The 16,667-nt window shown below is 38.9% G+C and overlaps 2 protein-coding genes across 9 annotated transcripts in view; one reads left to right on the top strand and one right to left on the bottom strand.

Moving 5' to 3' along the window:
* The first annotated feature begins 543 nt into the window (after nucleotides 1-543).
* The window catches only part of dcxr (dicarbonyl/L-xylulose reductase), a 19,060-nt gene continuing 2,936 nt past the window's right edge, over nucleotides 544-16,667 (top strand). For 2 of the 7 annotated variants that reach the window (XR_008566751.1, XR_008566752.1), the window contains exons 1-11: nucleotides 964-1,073; nucleotides 1,199-1,303; nucleotides 1,531-1,628; nucleotides 1,724-1,878; nucleotides 3,729-3,771; nucleotides 3,887-3,986; nucleotides 4,099-4,163; nucleotides 6,167-6,284; nucleotides 6,561-6,676; nucleotides 6,843-7,405; nucleotides 13,814-13,856. Coding sequence is in view for 3 of the 7 variants with exons in the window: in XM_054759589.1 (XP_054615564.1) it covers nucleotides 1,252-1,303; nucleotides 1,531-1,628; nucleotides 1,724-1,878; nucleotides 3,729-3,771; nucleotides 3,887-3,986; nucleotides 4,099-4,163; nucleotides 6,167-6,284; nucleotides 6,561-6,664 (735 nt within the window). In the remaining 4 variants the exon portion in view is untranslated. The other 5 variants (XR_008566750.1, XR_008566755.1, XM_054759589.1 and 2 more) reach the window with 5 other exon arrangements.
* The window catches only part of LOC129171163 (muscarinic acetylcholine receptor M1-like), a 22,264-nt gene continuing 12,739 nt past the window's right edge, over nucleotides 7,143-16,667 (bottom strand). For both annotated transcript variants that reach the window (XM_054759568.1, XM_054759578.1), the window contains exons 2-6: nucleotides 15,470-15,534; nucleotides 14,511-14,683; nucleotides 13,240-13,535; nucleotides 11,724-12,370; nucleotides 7,143-11,633 (exon numbers count right to left, since the gene is read on the bottom strand). In XM_054759568.1, coding sequence (XP_054615543.1) covers nucleotides 11,161-11,633; nucleotides 11,724-12,370; nucleotides 13,240-13,535; nucleotides 14,511-14,683; nucleotides 15,470-15,534 — 1,654 coding nt within the window. In that variant the 3' untranslated portion in view covers nucleotides 7,143-11,160. The remainder of the gene's footprint in view (nucleotides 11,634-11,723; nucleotides 12,371-13,239; nucleotides 13,536-14,510; nucleotides 14,684-15,469; nucleotides 15,535-16,667) is intronic.

Raw genomic sequence — 16,667 nt, 5'->3', positions numbered from 1 at the left:
CTAAAAACAAAAACTACTATTGGTTTCTAAATTATTTAGCTTTTTGCCCTCCTGTGTTGAAGAACTTTAATGATGTATACAGTGGAACCTCAGTTAGCGTCCACCCTGGTTAGCGTGTTTTTCAGTTAACATGTCACAATTTTGCCTCAGTTTGTGTGCATTCTCCGGTTAGCATACAGTATGGTGCGCGTCTTTTTGTGTTAATACAGTGCAACTGTCCAAGTCCAACTGTGTTCTTAATGTGTGTATGTGTGGGTTTTTTTTTAATCACAAAGCGCCATTCATTTTTAGCATCCTATTAGCGAAACAACATGACAATCGGAACCGGAAGTTGCGTCGCCTGTGTGATTTCATCAGCAAAAATTTTAACAAAAACACGTTTTTATAGTTTTAAACTCATAAAACAATTCTAAATGCATATAAATGAAAGGGATAAATGAACATTTAAGGTTACTTTTACCTTCACTAACGACGTGACTGTTTTCAAAGACATAATATAGCAGCGTGATCAACCATCACCTTCCTGTTTTCAGTGTTTTCAGTCAGGTCAAGAATCACATGTGCAATGAAGGTAAAAGTAACCTGAAATGTTCATTTATGCCTTTCCTTCATCATTTGTATGCATTTGGAATTGTTTTCCGGATGTGAAACTATGAAAACGTGTTTTGTGTTAACATTTTTGGCTTTCTGGAACAGACTAATTAGATTTACATTACTTCTTATGGGAAAATTTGATTTGGTTAACATCCCTTTTGGTTAGAGTCTGACCTTCTGGAATGAATTAATAACGCTACCCAAGGTTCCACTGTGGAGAAATGTAATATCAGCAATGTAACAATATGAACAAAAACACAAACACAGGTAGTTGTGAAAACAAGCATACTGTAAAAAAAAGAACACAAAAATATCGAGCTGGTCATGATAGTATCAATTCGGAACAGCTTTTGGTATCGATATTTGTATCGGTCCGCCCACTGACGTCCAAGAAAAAACGATATTTTTGAACATTAACTTTTTGACGGAACTGAGAGACGCCTCTTCCTGTCCGCAGATCATACCCGGTGCACTGCTCGGTAAGCCGTCTACTTTGAGTCGTTTCTTTTCACCCATGAAACACTTTATTCAGGTTGCAAACATCTAAGTAAGCGACAGAGGCTGTCGAGCCATTTACGTAGGCGCAATCGTCGCTTGGTTTCAGGCTAAAGTAACTGAACAGTCGTCGTCGACAGTGGAGTTTGGAGCTGCTTCAGCATGGAGATTTCATTTAAAGGAAAACGAGCGCTGGTCACTGGAGCAGGAAAAGGTAAACGCACAGCACGAACAAACGGAAAACAAAACGTTGTGGGTGTGTACGTAATCACCCAGCGTCGGCCGGGCGGGACGATACTAGTATCGATTATATCGCTACCAGTGCAATATCAGTATCGGATTGATATCAGCGTGATGAAATCGTTGTTAATTCTGTTCTGTGCTTATTTTCACAAATATATTTTTTTGTTTTGTTGTTTTTTTGCATGCTCTGTATGTCAGGAATAGGTAGGGCCACAGCTTTGGCTCTGGCACGCTGTGGGGCGGAGATCACAGCAGTCACACGCACACAGTCAGACCTGGACAGTCTGGTGCAGGAAGTAATTGATTACCAGTGTGATACTGGAGCCACAATATTCTATTTTGGCTTGCTTTTACACAATGTACACGTTCTTGTCATGGTGTATTCCCACAGTGTCCATCCATCATCCCTGTGTGTGTGGACCTGGCAGACTGGGGGGCCACAGCGGCGGCCCTCAAGAACATTGGCCCAATTGATCTGCTTGTCAATAATGCTGCATATGCCAACCTGCAGCCATTTCTTGAGGTCACACCGGATCAGTTCGACCAGTATGAAAACCCTAAACAATTATTTTTTATTATTATTTGCAGATCCTCACTTATTTATGACGGAGTATTAGGGCCACATTGGAAAAAAAATATAATAATCTGAGATTTTGAGGATAAAGTCGTAAATTTATGAGAAAAAGTCGTAAATTTACCAAAAAAAAGTTGTAGATTTACGAGAATAAGTAATATTATGACTTTTTTCTCGTAAATTTATGAGAAAAAAAAGAAAAAAAAAGTGTAATATTACCTTTGCCCAAGGCCAAAGGTCCCATAAATTTCATAGCTGTCTCAGGCAATGCCTGTTACGACGGAGTACTAAAATAATCTGAAATATAAAGTAAATAATAAATAATAAAGTATAGTTACAACTTTATTGTTGTAAATTTACAAGAAAACCTCGTAATAATACGACAATAAAGAATACAAGAATTACGAGAATAAAAACTCGTAACTCGTAACAGCTATTAAAAGGGGGGACTTATGTGACCTTTGGCCTGGGCATGTGGAGGGGGTGGTGTAAGGAAGGCGGAGGTGAGAAGGGCTAGACATGCTAATCTGGTTTTACTCTACTGCTCTACTGTTTTGCTGCCACGTTGTAAATAAAAGCTTGCCTGAAGCAGGAGGAAAGTTTCCTTCCTTCCTGAAGAGCTGTGCTCTATTTTCCCTCTGACACGTATGACATGATGAAATATAATACTACGATTTCATTCTCGTAAATTTATGACTTTATTCTCGTAATATTACAACTTTTTTTCTTGTAAATTTACGATTTTATTTAGAAATGTCATATTTATTTATTTTTTAAGGTGGCCCTTAATTCTCAGTCGTACTTATTGTGTTGGTAATGTTACTTTTTTTGGAAATGTTTAAATTGACGACATTTTTTCGTTTTTATTTTTTTATGTGGCCCGAATACGTATTTGTTGTGTTGGTAATATTAGGACTTTTTTTCTCATAAATTTATGACTTTTTTTTCCTCTTTTGATTGGTGTAAATTTACAGCTTTATTCCCAAAATCTCAGGTTTATTTATCCTTTTGAATGTAGCCCTAATATGCCGTCATACTTATTGTATTGGTAATATTACAACATTTTTTCTCGGAAATTTACGACTTCTGTTCCCCTAAATTTATGACTTTTTTTTCTCGTATTTTTTCCTCATAAATTTATCACCTTACTCACGTAAATTTACGATTTTATTCTCAAAATCTCAGATATATTTTTATTTTACTCCGTCGTACTTATTGTTTTGGTAATATTAGGACTTTTTTTTTCTCATACATTTACGACTTTTTCGTCATATTTTTTTCTTGGGAATTTATTACTTCATTGGCGTAAATTAACGACTTTATTCTCGAAATCTCAGATTTATTTTATTTTTTTAATGTCATACTCAGTCATACTTATTGTATTGGTAATACTACAAAAAAAATGTATCGTAAATTTACAACTATATTCTTGTAAATTTATGCCATTTTTTCTCATAAATTTATGAATTTTTTTGTATTTTTTGTCGTCAATTTATGACTTTTTTTTTTTCTTGCATGTTTTGTCATAAATGTATGACTTTAGTCACGCAAATGTACAACTTTATTCTCAAAATCTCAGATTTATTTTTATTGTGGCCCTAATACTCTGTTGTACTAATTGTAGTGGTCCACGATATAGACAAAAGTATCCCGACACACTTCTTAATTAAGTAAACTTTGCAGGAATTGGACTGGGAGTTGGATTAACCCCGCTAATATTAATTCTTCCTCCTACTACATTACCCAGAAGGCTTAGCGCTGTAGAACTGGAAGAGTGTATACTGTTTTCTGTATAAAGGATGAAAGCGTCTTTTATCTGCAGGTCTTTCAATGTTAATGTGAAAGCTGTGCTGCATGTGTCCCAGGTAAGGTGTTTTTTATTTTTATGTGTATAATGCTACCTTTACTTTGAGGATATTTGACAGTTATATTGGGTCAAACACGCCCAAATGTTGAATCAAAGGGGACTCTCTGTAACAGATTGTGGCTACTGGGATGAAGGCCAAAGGATCAGGAGGCTCCATTGTCAACGTGTCCAGCCAGGCATCCCAATGTGCCCTCAAAGACCACACTGTCTACTGTAAGAAAACTCAAGTTCTACTTGTCTTGTGTGGCTTTTCTAGTCTTTTCATTTGCTTAAGCCGAGACTGGTGGTTGACAATGGATGCCTTGTTATTATGGATTTCCTTCAGGTGCCACTAAAGGAGCGCTAGACATGTTGACAAAAGTTATGGCTCTGGAGCTGGGAGTCCATCAGGTACCATCAACCGTACACAATGTCAACAACTACCTTGGATGCATCCATAATTGTATATTCTGTATTCGGAAAGGTTTGGATTCAGTCACTGACCAGAATATAGTCAGTCAAGCCCTAAATGACTCATACCCTGGTAAAGGCTAAGGGAAAGAGATAAAGGGATCACACGCCTTTCTCTTTTCTGTGCGTTTCAAAGATACAGACGCCTCAGGCCACTACCGAAAGGTAAATATTGGCGCTGTCGCCACCGCTGCTGTGTTTTTGTTTTTAAGTTTTGGAAAAGTTAACGCTAGGTGTACGCGTTTGTTGGTCTGTTGCTAAGTGAAATCAATGCAAAGTTCCGGTAATGCTTAAAAATGACCAAAATATGGCAAAATACTGTATTAAATGTTATCATGAATGTGCATGTGTTACTACATGGTTACAACATGTATATAAAACCTTGTTGGAGGTGTTTTAATAGCCTTTTTAATAGTCTTTTTAGGCAGAATACTGTAGGTGTGTCCCATTATGTGCATTCATGGGCTACCACTTTTTTTTTAGCTGTTTTTATATCTTTAGAACACACAGAAAGGAGCAAGACGCGTGTTCATGTGTCCTATAAGGATTGTGGATGATTTGTTCCAAAAAATGTTTTCCTGCACTTTTTTCTAGCTGTCTCATGAGAACAGGGCAGGCAGAAGCCAAACAGACGGAACTACGGCATCGCTACTATGAATGATAATAAACGGAATATGGAAGTGGCAAGGCATTATTGGAAGCGCACAATTCAACCTACCTTGGTGTTCCCAGCATCAACAAGTGATGTGTGGATGCTTTTTCCATCGGAGTTGAACAGCTGCGGCGCATTGGTGTTAATATCCAAGCAGAAGCTGTAGTAATTCTACATTTGATCAAAGTTACTTAAGATTCATCAGATCAAAACACATAGATGTTTGGACTTGTCAACACCCTTAATCACCGTTACTATTAATCACCATCAACATGAATAATTGCAGCAGTGGGTCTGCTCGGAGCAGGTGTCCGACTACAGTGCACCATGGCAGCCACAGCAGGTGTATACCGTGGTTCTCCTGACCTCCAAGGAGGCATTGGGGCGGCCCAGAGCGTGTGTCCGACAGGAGGGCACACTGTGACGACCATAACCCCGCTTCATAACACACCTCATACGTAGAGGAGATCTGTGTTGACAATTTAACGGCATGGTGTCTTATGTAGGGGTGCGCATTAAAAGTGAAAGGCAGGAGTGGTTCTTGCGTCATGCATTTATTTGGTCATTAAATGCAAGCGCTCAACAAAGGTGAAGTATCCACCGTGTAGGATCTCCACCTCTGCTTGTGCAGCAAAGCTCTAAAACCTCCTCAATGCAGCCTGACAGAGAGTGAGCTGGAATGTTTCAACTACAAGCTAGAAGTATTAATGCTAACACACCTATTGAAAAGCCAGCATTTCAAGAAATGCTGCAAACGTTTGACAGACAGTACAAATTCCCTGTGAGAAAATACATGTGTCACAAATGCCAGTTCCGCAACTTTACAGAGCGAAAGATGACCTTTTAAAGGAAATATTGCATTATTATGACATGTTATTTAGTATTATCATTATCTATTATCATAACAGTTGTTTATTTGGTCTCAAAAAATGTTGACAATAATATTGTTTTGCGTGAAGTTGTCGGACAGTAACCCTAACTGCGGAAATATTTTCATGCAAGCTTCTCAAATATTGTATTTAATTAAGAACATTTATTGATGTAAAGTTTTCAATTTAAAGGGACAGTTAAGCGCTAACTTTAGAACGTTTTGCAAGCATTATTATATCCTGCCCTCTTCCTGCTCCGAGCGTGTGAGCACACACATGCGCAGGATGTGTTACGTGCAATATTGTACAAAAAAACGGAAAAAAAAACCCCATTACAGACTGTACACCGTTTCTGCTTATCATTGCCGTCATTTACTGAATTTTCACGTTGTTCTTGACGCTCCTATGTTGTGTTGTGTCAGATCCGTGTGAACAGCGTGAACCCTACTGTGGTGATGACTGAAATGGGACGCATAGGTTGGAGTGACCCTGAAAAAGCCAAGACCATGAAGTCCCGCATCCCGCTGGGCCGCTTTGCAGGTTAGAACCAGCAGGCTTGAACGTTTTGTTTACTGTACCGTTAGGATTTTGCTCTTTTTGAAATGGATTTGGGAAGTTCTAAATTCGCCCCGTGATTGACATCAAAGTGGACCCTGCCTCTCGCCCTCTCAACCTCTTCTACAGAATAATTTAGTTCAATAAACCTGCATTCATTGGCACGACGAGATATTTGGGCAGCTGCAGAACTGTGGTATGCAATGTAATGGTTGTGTTTTAAAGTCTTTTAGTCTACTTTCTTCTTGTGTTTATCTGCAGAGGTGGATGAAGTAGTGAACAGCATTTTGTTTCTGCTGAGCGATAAGAGCACAATGACTAGTGGAGCATCTCTTCCGGTGGATGGAGGCTTCCTGGCCTGTTAAACCAGCACCGCAGTGAGCATCCCCTCAATGCAGAATACATGCTTCTGACTCTTAGTTAACCTACCTGTATCATGGGTGCACATCAAGGCCACATGTAGTTCCAAAATTATTAGAGTTTCTAAAAGAAATGTTAGTATTTTCTGATTATCTTATAGTATGCTTACTAATCCCTCCACAGAGGATGCCGTATCTGAGCTTGGCACATCAGGAAGGGAAGAACTCTCATGTGCTTATGCTGTTCCCGGATTCCGATTCTACGTTCTATGGTCATCACCCAGCACCTGGTCAACAAACTCGGTCTTCTGGCCATTTCGGCACACCCTTTTGTAACTGCTTACTTGATGTCCTTACTGACAGATACCAGCTTTACTCTGTAAAGTTAAGCACCATTCACATTGTGGATAATTCTCCACTATCAAAGAACTTGTGTCCTTGCTGGAAATATGACAAACAAAGATACATTTGTTATTTTGTCACATTGTTTATTTTTGCCACACTTATGGAAGGGTAGGGAAAGCCACCCCCACACATTTCAATGTAAACCTAACATTTGTTGCACTAGGAAATATGGACTGTTCTCCAAAAACCCATACCAAATGGGTTGTAATAGCACTGTTTCGCCACGAGAGGGAGTGTCTGGCCAAATACGCATCACTTCAGCAAGAAGACGACCTCTAAATATTACATTTGAACCAGAACATTGTGATGAAATGCTAATGTGCTATATTACTGCAGTTACAGGTGAGCGTTAATTGTTCATGACATATTTGAGTAGCATCAGTGATGTAAATGTGTGAACGCTGACCGTTTATCCACACTGTTTTTATGTGCACTGAGGTGTAATGTTACCACGTCAATGTAGCTAAGCTAAGCTAACGGACATGAGCGAAGGTGACGTAATGTTGACTGGATATGTCTGCTCCATAATTGATAATTAAGTGCACTTATTACCGTGAAAACAAGTCTTTCTTGTAAGTTGGATTATAGGTTTAATTAGAATAATCATTTTATGTTCGACAATGTCAATTCCACAACAGTCCATCACAAAATTGATTGGTTTATTATTCGAATTCATTTTAATATACAAAGACTAAAATTGAAATACAAATCGTTCTTTTGACTAGGTTTGACTAAATGCACCCTTTCACACAGGTGTGGTGCAACAAGTTATAGGTTCCTGGCGTGCTTTTATTTCGAACACCGGGCTGTACCGGATATAGAAAGTGTTGCCGAACGGACCTGGAGGTTGCGGTTGTTGTCGTGGGTTGTCAATAAAGCTTGCCTGTGGAACACGCCTTACGGTCTACTTGAATTGAACCCACGTGCAAGAAATAGGACACAGGTGCGGTTGTAATCTTTCAAGCTCCGACTCTGAAAATGAAAACTGCCAGAGTCTGAATAGGAAAAAAACTTTTTTTTGGTTTGGGTTGTTTTTCGTTTTTTAACTGGTGATTTTATGTTTTGTTGTATGAAATGTACAGTAAAAATCTAACCGGTTTTTGAGACGAAGTTATTTGCTTTTTGAAACAGAAGACACTCTGAATTTCAGTTTTATTTTCTGTATGTCAAAAGAAATTCAAATAAACCAATCCTTTTTGTTTTTTTAATTCCCATTCATGACCAAAAACATGTTAGATCCCCCGGTTTACTCCCGATCATGAAGGATGGAAGAAAACGTTCTCATGCACCTTTATTTACAGTATGTAAAACACTCATTTTACAAATTTGAATGAATGTTAATGCTACGTATATGACTCTGATTGCCATAAACTGCACAGTGTTTGTTTTGCTTCCAACAGCAAGTCGCATCTTTGCAACAGGTTGCTGCACATCGAGCAGGAAAGGAGCAATTTTCTACCACCTGTTTAAATGTGCATTCATTTTACAATGTAAATAAGTGTTATGTTTCATAATGAGCTCGTGTCAACATAAAACTACATAAGATTCACATTAATACGGTCACACTAATAACACTTGTAATTATTTTAATTATTTGGGTACATCCGTTTGTGAAATTTCATTAAATGTTTCTAAGGCAGGGGTGGTCAAAGTGCCACCCGGGGGCCTTTAGCAGTTTTTTTATTGGCCCGCAGCACATTCTAAAAATATAATTTAACAACAAAAAGAAAAATAAGCAGTCATTTAACAAGAATGAAGCCAGAATATTAAAAGACAAAATGTTATAATTTTAAACAATAATAGTAGTAGTACAATGACGAAAAATAACGTCATTTTATAAGCATAAAGATGAAATATTGAAGACGTTATCTTTTTAAAGCCGCAATATTATGAAAAACAAAAAAACGTCAAGTTCGAATTTTTGGTTAATTAGGTAGTGGAAAACGTTATAATGGACTAGATGGACTAGTCATAATTATGACAAGAAAATTGACAAGAAGAAAGTTGAAATAGTTGGAAAATTAAAAACAGCAATAATTGAAAAAACAAATTTTTACAAGAATAAATAGAAAAAAGTTGTATTCTAACGAGAAAAGTTTACAATTTTATGACTGTAGAAAAGTCTTCGGTACTGTGTTTTGTTTAGGCAACACTATAATGACCACATTTAACTAGAATGTCACTCAATAGAGCACAGACCTCCACCAAGGCTAAATCTATTAACACAATCTTGGTGATACATGGAGGATGATAAACTGCCGGGGGGCACTGTTATCATTCTGATGCCAAAGTGGTCATGACATAAAAAAGTTAAAAAAACCAAAATGAAAATACTGACTTGATAAAAGTTTTTTTTGTCATACTGCTGCTGCCATCCGCCAGTAAACAACTATAAAATACGAGTGAAATTAAGTTGTCAAACCCACCCACCGGCGAAATTTCCAAATCGCCGCTGTGACGTCACGCCCAGGACGCTTTCTGACAAACAGATTCAACCAAACACGGCCATGAAGCACAGCAAAACAAAGAAGGTGACATATTTACAACAATCACACAATATAACATTCACTGATGTTGTGTTGGAATGAGTATGATGTAACACACAAAAATGGGCCACAACGGGTATGTTTTTTCACTGGCAGTGACTGATTTTGACAGATACGATACCAGCGACCAACGATTGCTGCTTATCTAGTCCTGGCATGAAAACCCATAATATTAGTCTAAGATTTGTAGAATAGCAATAGAGAACATTAGTAGAAAAAATGTGGATTTGCATACTGACACCTTGGCATGCTTTTCCATGGTCGAACGTCTTCTGGGTTTTGGACTTGTTTACATGCATCTGTGTCAGTGCTTCCCCAGTCTCGGACGCGGTATCACAGCAATTGTCATCAAAATGGCCAAATACCTTTCGGAAAAATGTGAAGAAGCTTACTTCATCCCCGCGATTGTTCGAGCAAAGGCCTGCCACACAACAAACTGCAATAATATAAAAAAAACATACAACAACCAACCAAAATTCAACCGAAATCGAGTCCTTGGACATACGTAGATGGGAGGATACTTTTCCAGAGAATAGTGTAAAAAACAGTAAATATTTCAACACCCGAGCACACATCTAACACAAAAAATATGCCTTTCAATGTTATTTTTTTAGTTTTAGTGTCATGAGCAGTTTAAACTTGAATAATAATTCCCTTTTATGAACCCCTTTATCCATAGTTTAAAAGGATTCAACTAAATTTTTGGCGAAATTGCTTTTGTGTAATCCTGCTGTCTGTCCTACTGACTATTGCTCCCCGTTGAGCTGGTAAATTCAGGATAGTTTTCAGGTACAAAATGCTGAGAGCTACCGAGCATCTCGCGGAGTCTTCCTAGCGACGTTGTCATGTCTTAGGTTGAACGGCAGTATCCACTTCGTCAGTCTGTCCAGATGTTTACCGTTGTTGGTAGACTGTGAAATCTCAAAAGTTGACCAACGTTTCAGCTTATTGCCACAACCTACTGTACACATGCGAGGCATGATTTAGAACCTAGCAAACTCACAGGCGATACAGAAGCAGCAGGAGATCCAGTAGCTAACCTCGCGCTGAGGCCTGAGGCGTTGTGAGTGGCGCTAAGTCACTAAGCCAGAATAGTAGTTCTTCGGTTTTAGCTCCAACAATATCATTGTCGCTGTAGCTTGGCTAATATGCAGGTTATGTTATGTAAATGAAAAATTGTTGGTGTTTTTTGGAGGTTTTTTTAAAGGGCTTTATAGTCACAATAGTTGAATCCCATTATGTGCATTGTTAGCTGCCTCATGCTAGCTGTTTTTTCTCTTTAGACCACAGAAAAAGGAAAGACGTGTGTTCAGTCTCACATAAGGAAACAAATTGCAGTTTTCCTTTCAAAGGACTCATATGAAAAGAAAATGGGATCATTCAAGCCATAGAACTGGTGCAAAGGACTGTTTTCTGAATGGTAGTTTTTAGCATGTCCTACCAAAGGTTCAATTTAAAGTTAGTACATTCCCTCTCTAGAAATCCTATCTCAATTTCCAAATTTTCATCCATCCCAAAATGTTTCCTTTTACATGTGGTCTACATTTGATCTTATTTTCGGCAAGCCGCAGGATTCCTCTGATTACAATGAGGCTTGCTTTTTTTTTGATTCCACTGGCACATTAAAATATCCCTGAAAGTTGTTCGAAAAGTCTTGTTACACAGGGCGTAGCACATGGGGTTGACTGTGCTGTTAACGTAGCACAACCAATATCCCAGTGCCCAAAGCGTCCCCGGGATACAGTCCTGGCAGAATGTGTTAACTAAGACCATGATATTGTATGGTAACCAAGTTGTAATAAAGGCCAAGAGGATGGCACTCAGTGTCCGTGCTGCTTTCTTGTCATTTGCCTTTTTTTCATTCTTGCGCTTGTTGACCTCGGTCTTGGATTTAGAGGCAAACCTCTTTGCCATGGCCGCGTCTTTCATTGAGATATTTCCAGGGGATGTCCCAGCAGGTGGTGTAGGGTTTGACTGTGATGATTTTGTCTCCTTGTTCTTCACCCTTTTAGACTTCTTTCCATCTATAAAGAATAGATGGACAGACAGATAAGACATTAATATTGTCATTGGTAGGTCTTTGGGAACGTCTTGTTAGGTTTACTATGCCCAACCTGCGGGAAGCCTTGATCGGTCTTCATCATTTACTTCTTCCCCCTCTGAAGCTTCATTGTTATTAAGAATGTCACAGCTGCCCTGCTCTGCTGTTGCGCTGTTATCAGCCCTTTTGGGTCCATGGCGACTTAGGAGCAAGGATAAAAACGGGAAGAAGAATGCACCGCATCTTCCCCGGCTGGTCTGTTCCTTGTTGTGCTCCGAAGGCGGCTGATTTTGCTCATCGCTCCTGCTGTTCGGGGAGCTCATTTGTTGCAATGATGCAGATTTTTCCTTCTGGCTGTTACTCGTGCCATTGCATCCACCCTGATTTTGGCTGTTCCCAGCACCAGAACCTTTAAGACCCTGTATATCCTGAGCACGCTTCTCAGTCTCCTGATAGATCTTCCAAAACAGGGTTGACATGATAGTGACCGGCAAGTAAAATGCAGCAATAGCAGTGCAAAATGTAATAATGGGCTCAGACAGAAACTGGATGAAGCATTCATTCGACGGCACTGTCCGCTCACCAACGATGTACTGCCAGAACAGAATGGCCGGGGCCCAGAGAATGAAAGAAATGGACCAGGCTAAACAAATCATGGTCATGGCCCGCTTGGTTGTGCGTTTCGCACGATAGGTCAAAGGTCTGGTCACAGAGAAATACCTAAAAGGAAGGAAATAGGTGACTTTATACTACTACTACCATTCACATATCAATGCAGCAATGAGTACATCATATCTCAAAGATTTCAAATAAAGACATCGTGGATACGCAAAAGGACTGCGTTTGTGTCAGAATACTTAATTAGTAATTGGTAAGATGACTGTTTCCAAAGACACGATGTGGCAGCGAGATCAACCACCACCACCTTCCTGTCACGTCAAGAATCACGTCTTCAACTTTAAATGTACATTTATCCCTTTCATTCATCATTTGTATGCATTTTGAATTGTTTTCTGCATGTAAAACTATAAAAACGTGCTTTGTGTTAACATTTTTGGCTTTCTGGAACAGATGAATTGGATTTACATGATTTCTTTCGGGAACATTTGATTTGGTCCAGTCCATTCCGAATTAATGACGCTAACCAAGGTTCCACGGTATTACCGGTATATTAAAACTAGTTATGACTATTAAGTCTTAAAATGGAAAAGCTCACATTGATTCAAATGTAAAGCAATGACCAATTATTGACTCCTACAAATTCTAACCAGTAAGTCTCCCCGTGCCCCCATGAAAAGGTATAGTTACATGGTTACCTTGATGTCCAGGTAGCTCAGAGAAGGAACTAAACTTGCCAATAATAGGGGCTGTAGACCTTTCCCTCAATACACAGTGACTGCACCCCTGAACTGATGGTCGGCCTTTTCTGTGCCATTAAACAGACTAAAATATTTGCAAATTCTTTTTGTCAGCAAAAGGATTCAAATCCTCCGGCTCAGAAGCACAAGTCTTTACAGACTGGGGTATTATTGCCCAATATAGCTTAATACACATACAGTAGGTTTAAGGTAACAAAAACAATGGGTTACCTGTCAAAGCTAATGACGAGAAGATTCATGACTGAAGCGTTACTGGCTACGTAGTCGATTGCAAGCCACAAGTCACAGACCACTGGTCCCAGAGCCCACTGATCCATGATAATATAGGTGGTATACAAGTTCATAGACAGTGTGCCAATGGTCAGGTCAGCAAACGCCAAGCTCAGCAGGTAGTAGTTGTTCACAGTCTTCAGTGCCTTATTGATCTTGAAGGACAACATCACCAAGATGTTGCCAACAACAGTAACCAGTGATAGTGAACCAGTCAGGAAAACTATTACTATAACCTGAAGATGAAAAATGAGACAAAAAGAAGATATGTATCATTTATGCATTGATTCTCTTAATTTTACACCAGAAAGCAGTAAAATAAACGGTGCAGTATACTGTATATAGTAATTCATTTATTTATTCACAAAATAGTAATACCAAATATGTTGACTGTAGTTCAATTTAGACCTCAAAACCAATGCAAATTTGCACCATTTTGAATAATATTGTGTGCAACATTTTTTCAACATGGAAGTAAAATGCATCATTTACAATTCTTCTCCTTTTAATACAGGTGGGCCTCGGGTTACGTACGACTTCCGTTCCTAGACTATGATGTAAGTCAAGTTTTTGTGTAAATTGGGAATACGCCTAAATTCTTGCTAAATAAATTTGCACTTCATGCACACACCCTCACCATGGAAAACACACGAAGAAATGCACATAATGCAGTTTTGAAGCTAAAGGTGATCGATCTAGCAAATTTTACTCAAGTCTGCCAAGTGGATCTTGACAGCATGGAGCAGTGTCAAAAAATCCACTCCTAACGGGTTCCAAAAGGCTGGACTACTGTGTGATGAAGAGGACAGCACAAGCTCAAGGGCTAATTTACCTCGTGACAAAAGTGACTCTGACGAGAGAGAAACAAAGTGTGTGACAAAGAAATTATGAGGCTGTTCAATTCCAACACTGAAGAAGACGACTTTAGTGGTTTTAGTGCGCAGGAGGAAGAGGAACACAGCGACGAATGACTATTCTGGTAGGCTACTAGCTAACTAGCCGTATTACATGCATTATTCTGCGCTGTTATTTCCTTTGGGAAAAACGTCTTAGTTTATTTCCGTCTGACGAATTAATACTAACTGAGGTACCGCTGTATTTTCAGATTGTCGTACATTCACTTATTTATATAAATGAGTAATTGCTTTAAATGAGGAGTTTTTGTGCTTTTCATTGAGTTTTAGCTTAAAGTATGCTCTTTTGATTGTTACCTGCCACACTGAGTGTCCTCCTAATGGGTCAAAGTCCTTTGCTGCCTGGATAGCTGTCCTGTTTCCTGGCGATTCAGTAAAGTTTGCCCCCTTCCAAATAATGCGGCTGATGTTTTTCTGATCCCAACCACCAACACTATCAGATAATATGGCCACTTCCTGGTAAGAGCCATCTGAAATGGAAAGAAATCATGTTTGAAAGAATCATTTCATAATCAAATTAAAATTAGGGTGTTCAAAAACTGTCAACAACTGACATCACGCGAGACTGGCATATGTGACCATTTTTCAATTATTATTTTTTTTTTCCTTGTTGTGACGCCTGTAACAAACTGTGGTTTGGACCCAGATGCAGAGATGTGACTTCATAAGTTCATTTGCCCGTAGGCAATAAATCCAAATAAGGCATGAAAACACAACTAGTAAAACAACGGAAAAACGAAGTAGAAGAAAAAACGGAAGTAACAGAATAAAGGCATAGCAAAACGTGTAAGTAAACACTACGAATTTGAGAAAGCGTATACCACAGAAACTCGGTTTAAGGTTGACAAAGATGCAAAACAAAAAGCGCAGCAGCGAGGCAAACCAGGAAAACATCAAAACAAAAAACATACCAGGAATGGTTCAGCGAGGAAACTTCATACTATAAAAGAAACACCCCAAAGACTAGAATATCACCTCCAAAACAAATAAGATGGATAGAACTGCTAAAAAAAAAAAAATCTGGGGTCTGCCTGGCGTGGACACTGTGCTTTTGTATGGCTCTAATTACTAATTGAGTCCACCTGCCTCGCCACTCCGCTCCCGGCCTCACACCAAGCTACCTGAAAACACAAAGACAAGGGAACCACACCTACTGGACCTGCTGTCAGAGCTCGTTGTTAGCCCAATAGTATTAGTATGACTTGGAATGAAACTTTGAACAGGCTGTAGAGAAGACACTAAGTGTTAAACTATACCAAAAGGAGCTGGTATGAAGGCAGGGTCAGGGCTTGAGGTCGCATTCATGGTGACCAATGGGTGTCTAAAAGAAGAGCAGAGAAAAACATTAGGAAAGGCAAAATCAATGTGATTATTAATTGGATCCATTTACTTGGGAACTATTATGGATGACCAGCTGAAATTTGATTTCAACACCCGCAGCCATCGTGAAAAAAAGGCAACATGCGCAATTTGAACTCCTTGTGTCAGTCCCATCATTTTAGGTTAGGAGTCTTGTGTCTGGAACAGATTAATTTTATTTGCATTATTTCTTATAGGAAGAAATGATTCGGTTAGGATTTGGTCGGACCTCCTGGAACAAATTAACGACACTAACGGAGGTTTCTCTGTATTCATATACTGTATATAAAGTAATGTAATGTTTAGGGGTGTCTTTGAATAGTCGACAATTTGATTTGGAGGAGTCTGATTCGACTATCAATCTATAAAAATGTCATGAGATCAAGATTGTACCATTATGACTACATTGGGGTGCCCATGGCTGCTGTTGAGCACGCATTTTCAAAAAGGATGTCTCTGTTTTTGTTATAAACAGCCTATTTTGATTCAAAAACAGCCTAATTTGTGTTAATAAAGAATTTAAAAATGATGCCTGTGTTTAAGAGAAGACCTATACTTACCACGTATTAATAAAATCACCCACTTCAGTGGCACAATCCAAAGCAGCTGAGGTGAGCTCTAGCTTTGAATGCTAGCAAGACCGTCACCAGCGACATACTTATTGGCTCATAATGGCTACTAAAAAAATCATCCAAAGTGTGGAAGTATTTTGAAAAGGTTAAAGGTGAAATGTAACGTATGTGCGCATCTTCTTACATACTGCATGACAGTTATGGTTTAATTTATTTCAAACATACACTTTACATTGAAATGCTTCATGTTACAATTCACAATTCCACATGCTCGAAAATGAGTAGGAAGAATCAGAGCTAATTTAACCCCACCCCCGCTCCGTTTCACATCAATAGCTAATGCACTTGTTTACTTCCTGTATTCAACATGCACTAATTCAGTATTTACATTATTCTTCCATACAATAAAAGCAGTTGTTTGTAAACAAAATAAAGGTTTTTCCCTTTCCCTTGTTGTTATCCGGATCTATACCATTCTCCAGTCCAATCCTCTGCTTCCTTAAGTCGCGTGCCTTCTTGGCGA

Source organism: Dunckerocampus dactyliophorus, chromosome 2, assembly GCF_027744805.1.
Source record: "Dunckerocampus dactyliophorus isolate RoL2022-P2 chromosome 2, RoL_Ddac_1.1, whole genome shotgun sequence".
In the NCBI taxonomy this organism is placed as follows: Eukaryota; Metazoa; Chordata; class Actinopteri; order Syngnathiformes; family Syngnathidae; genus Dunckerocampus; species Dunckerocampus dactyliophorus.
This window is presented reverse-complemented; position numbering and strand designations above follow the sequence as displayed.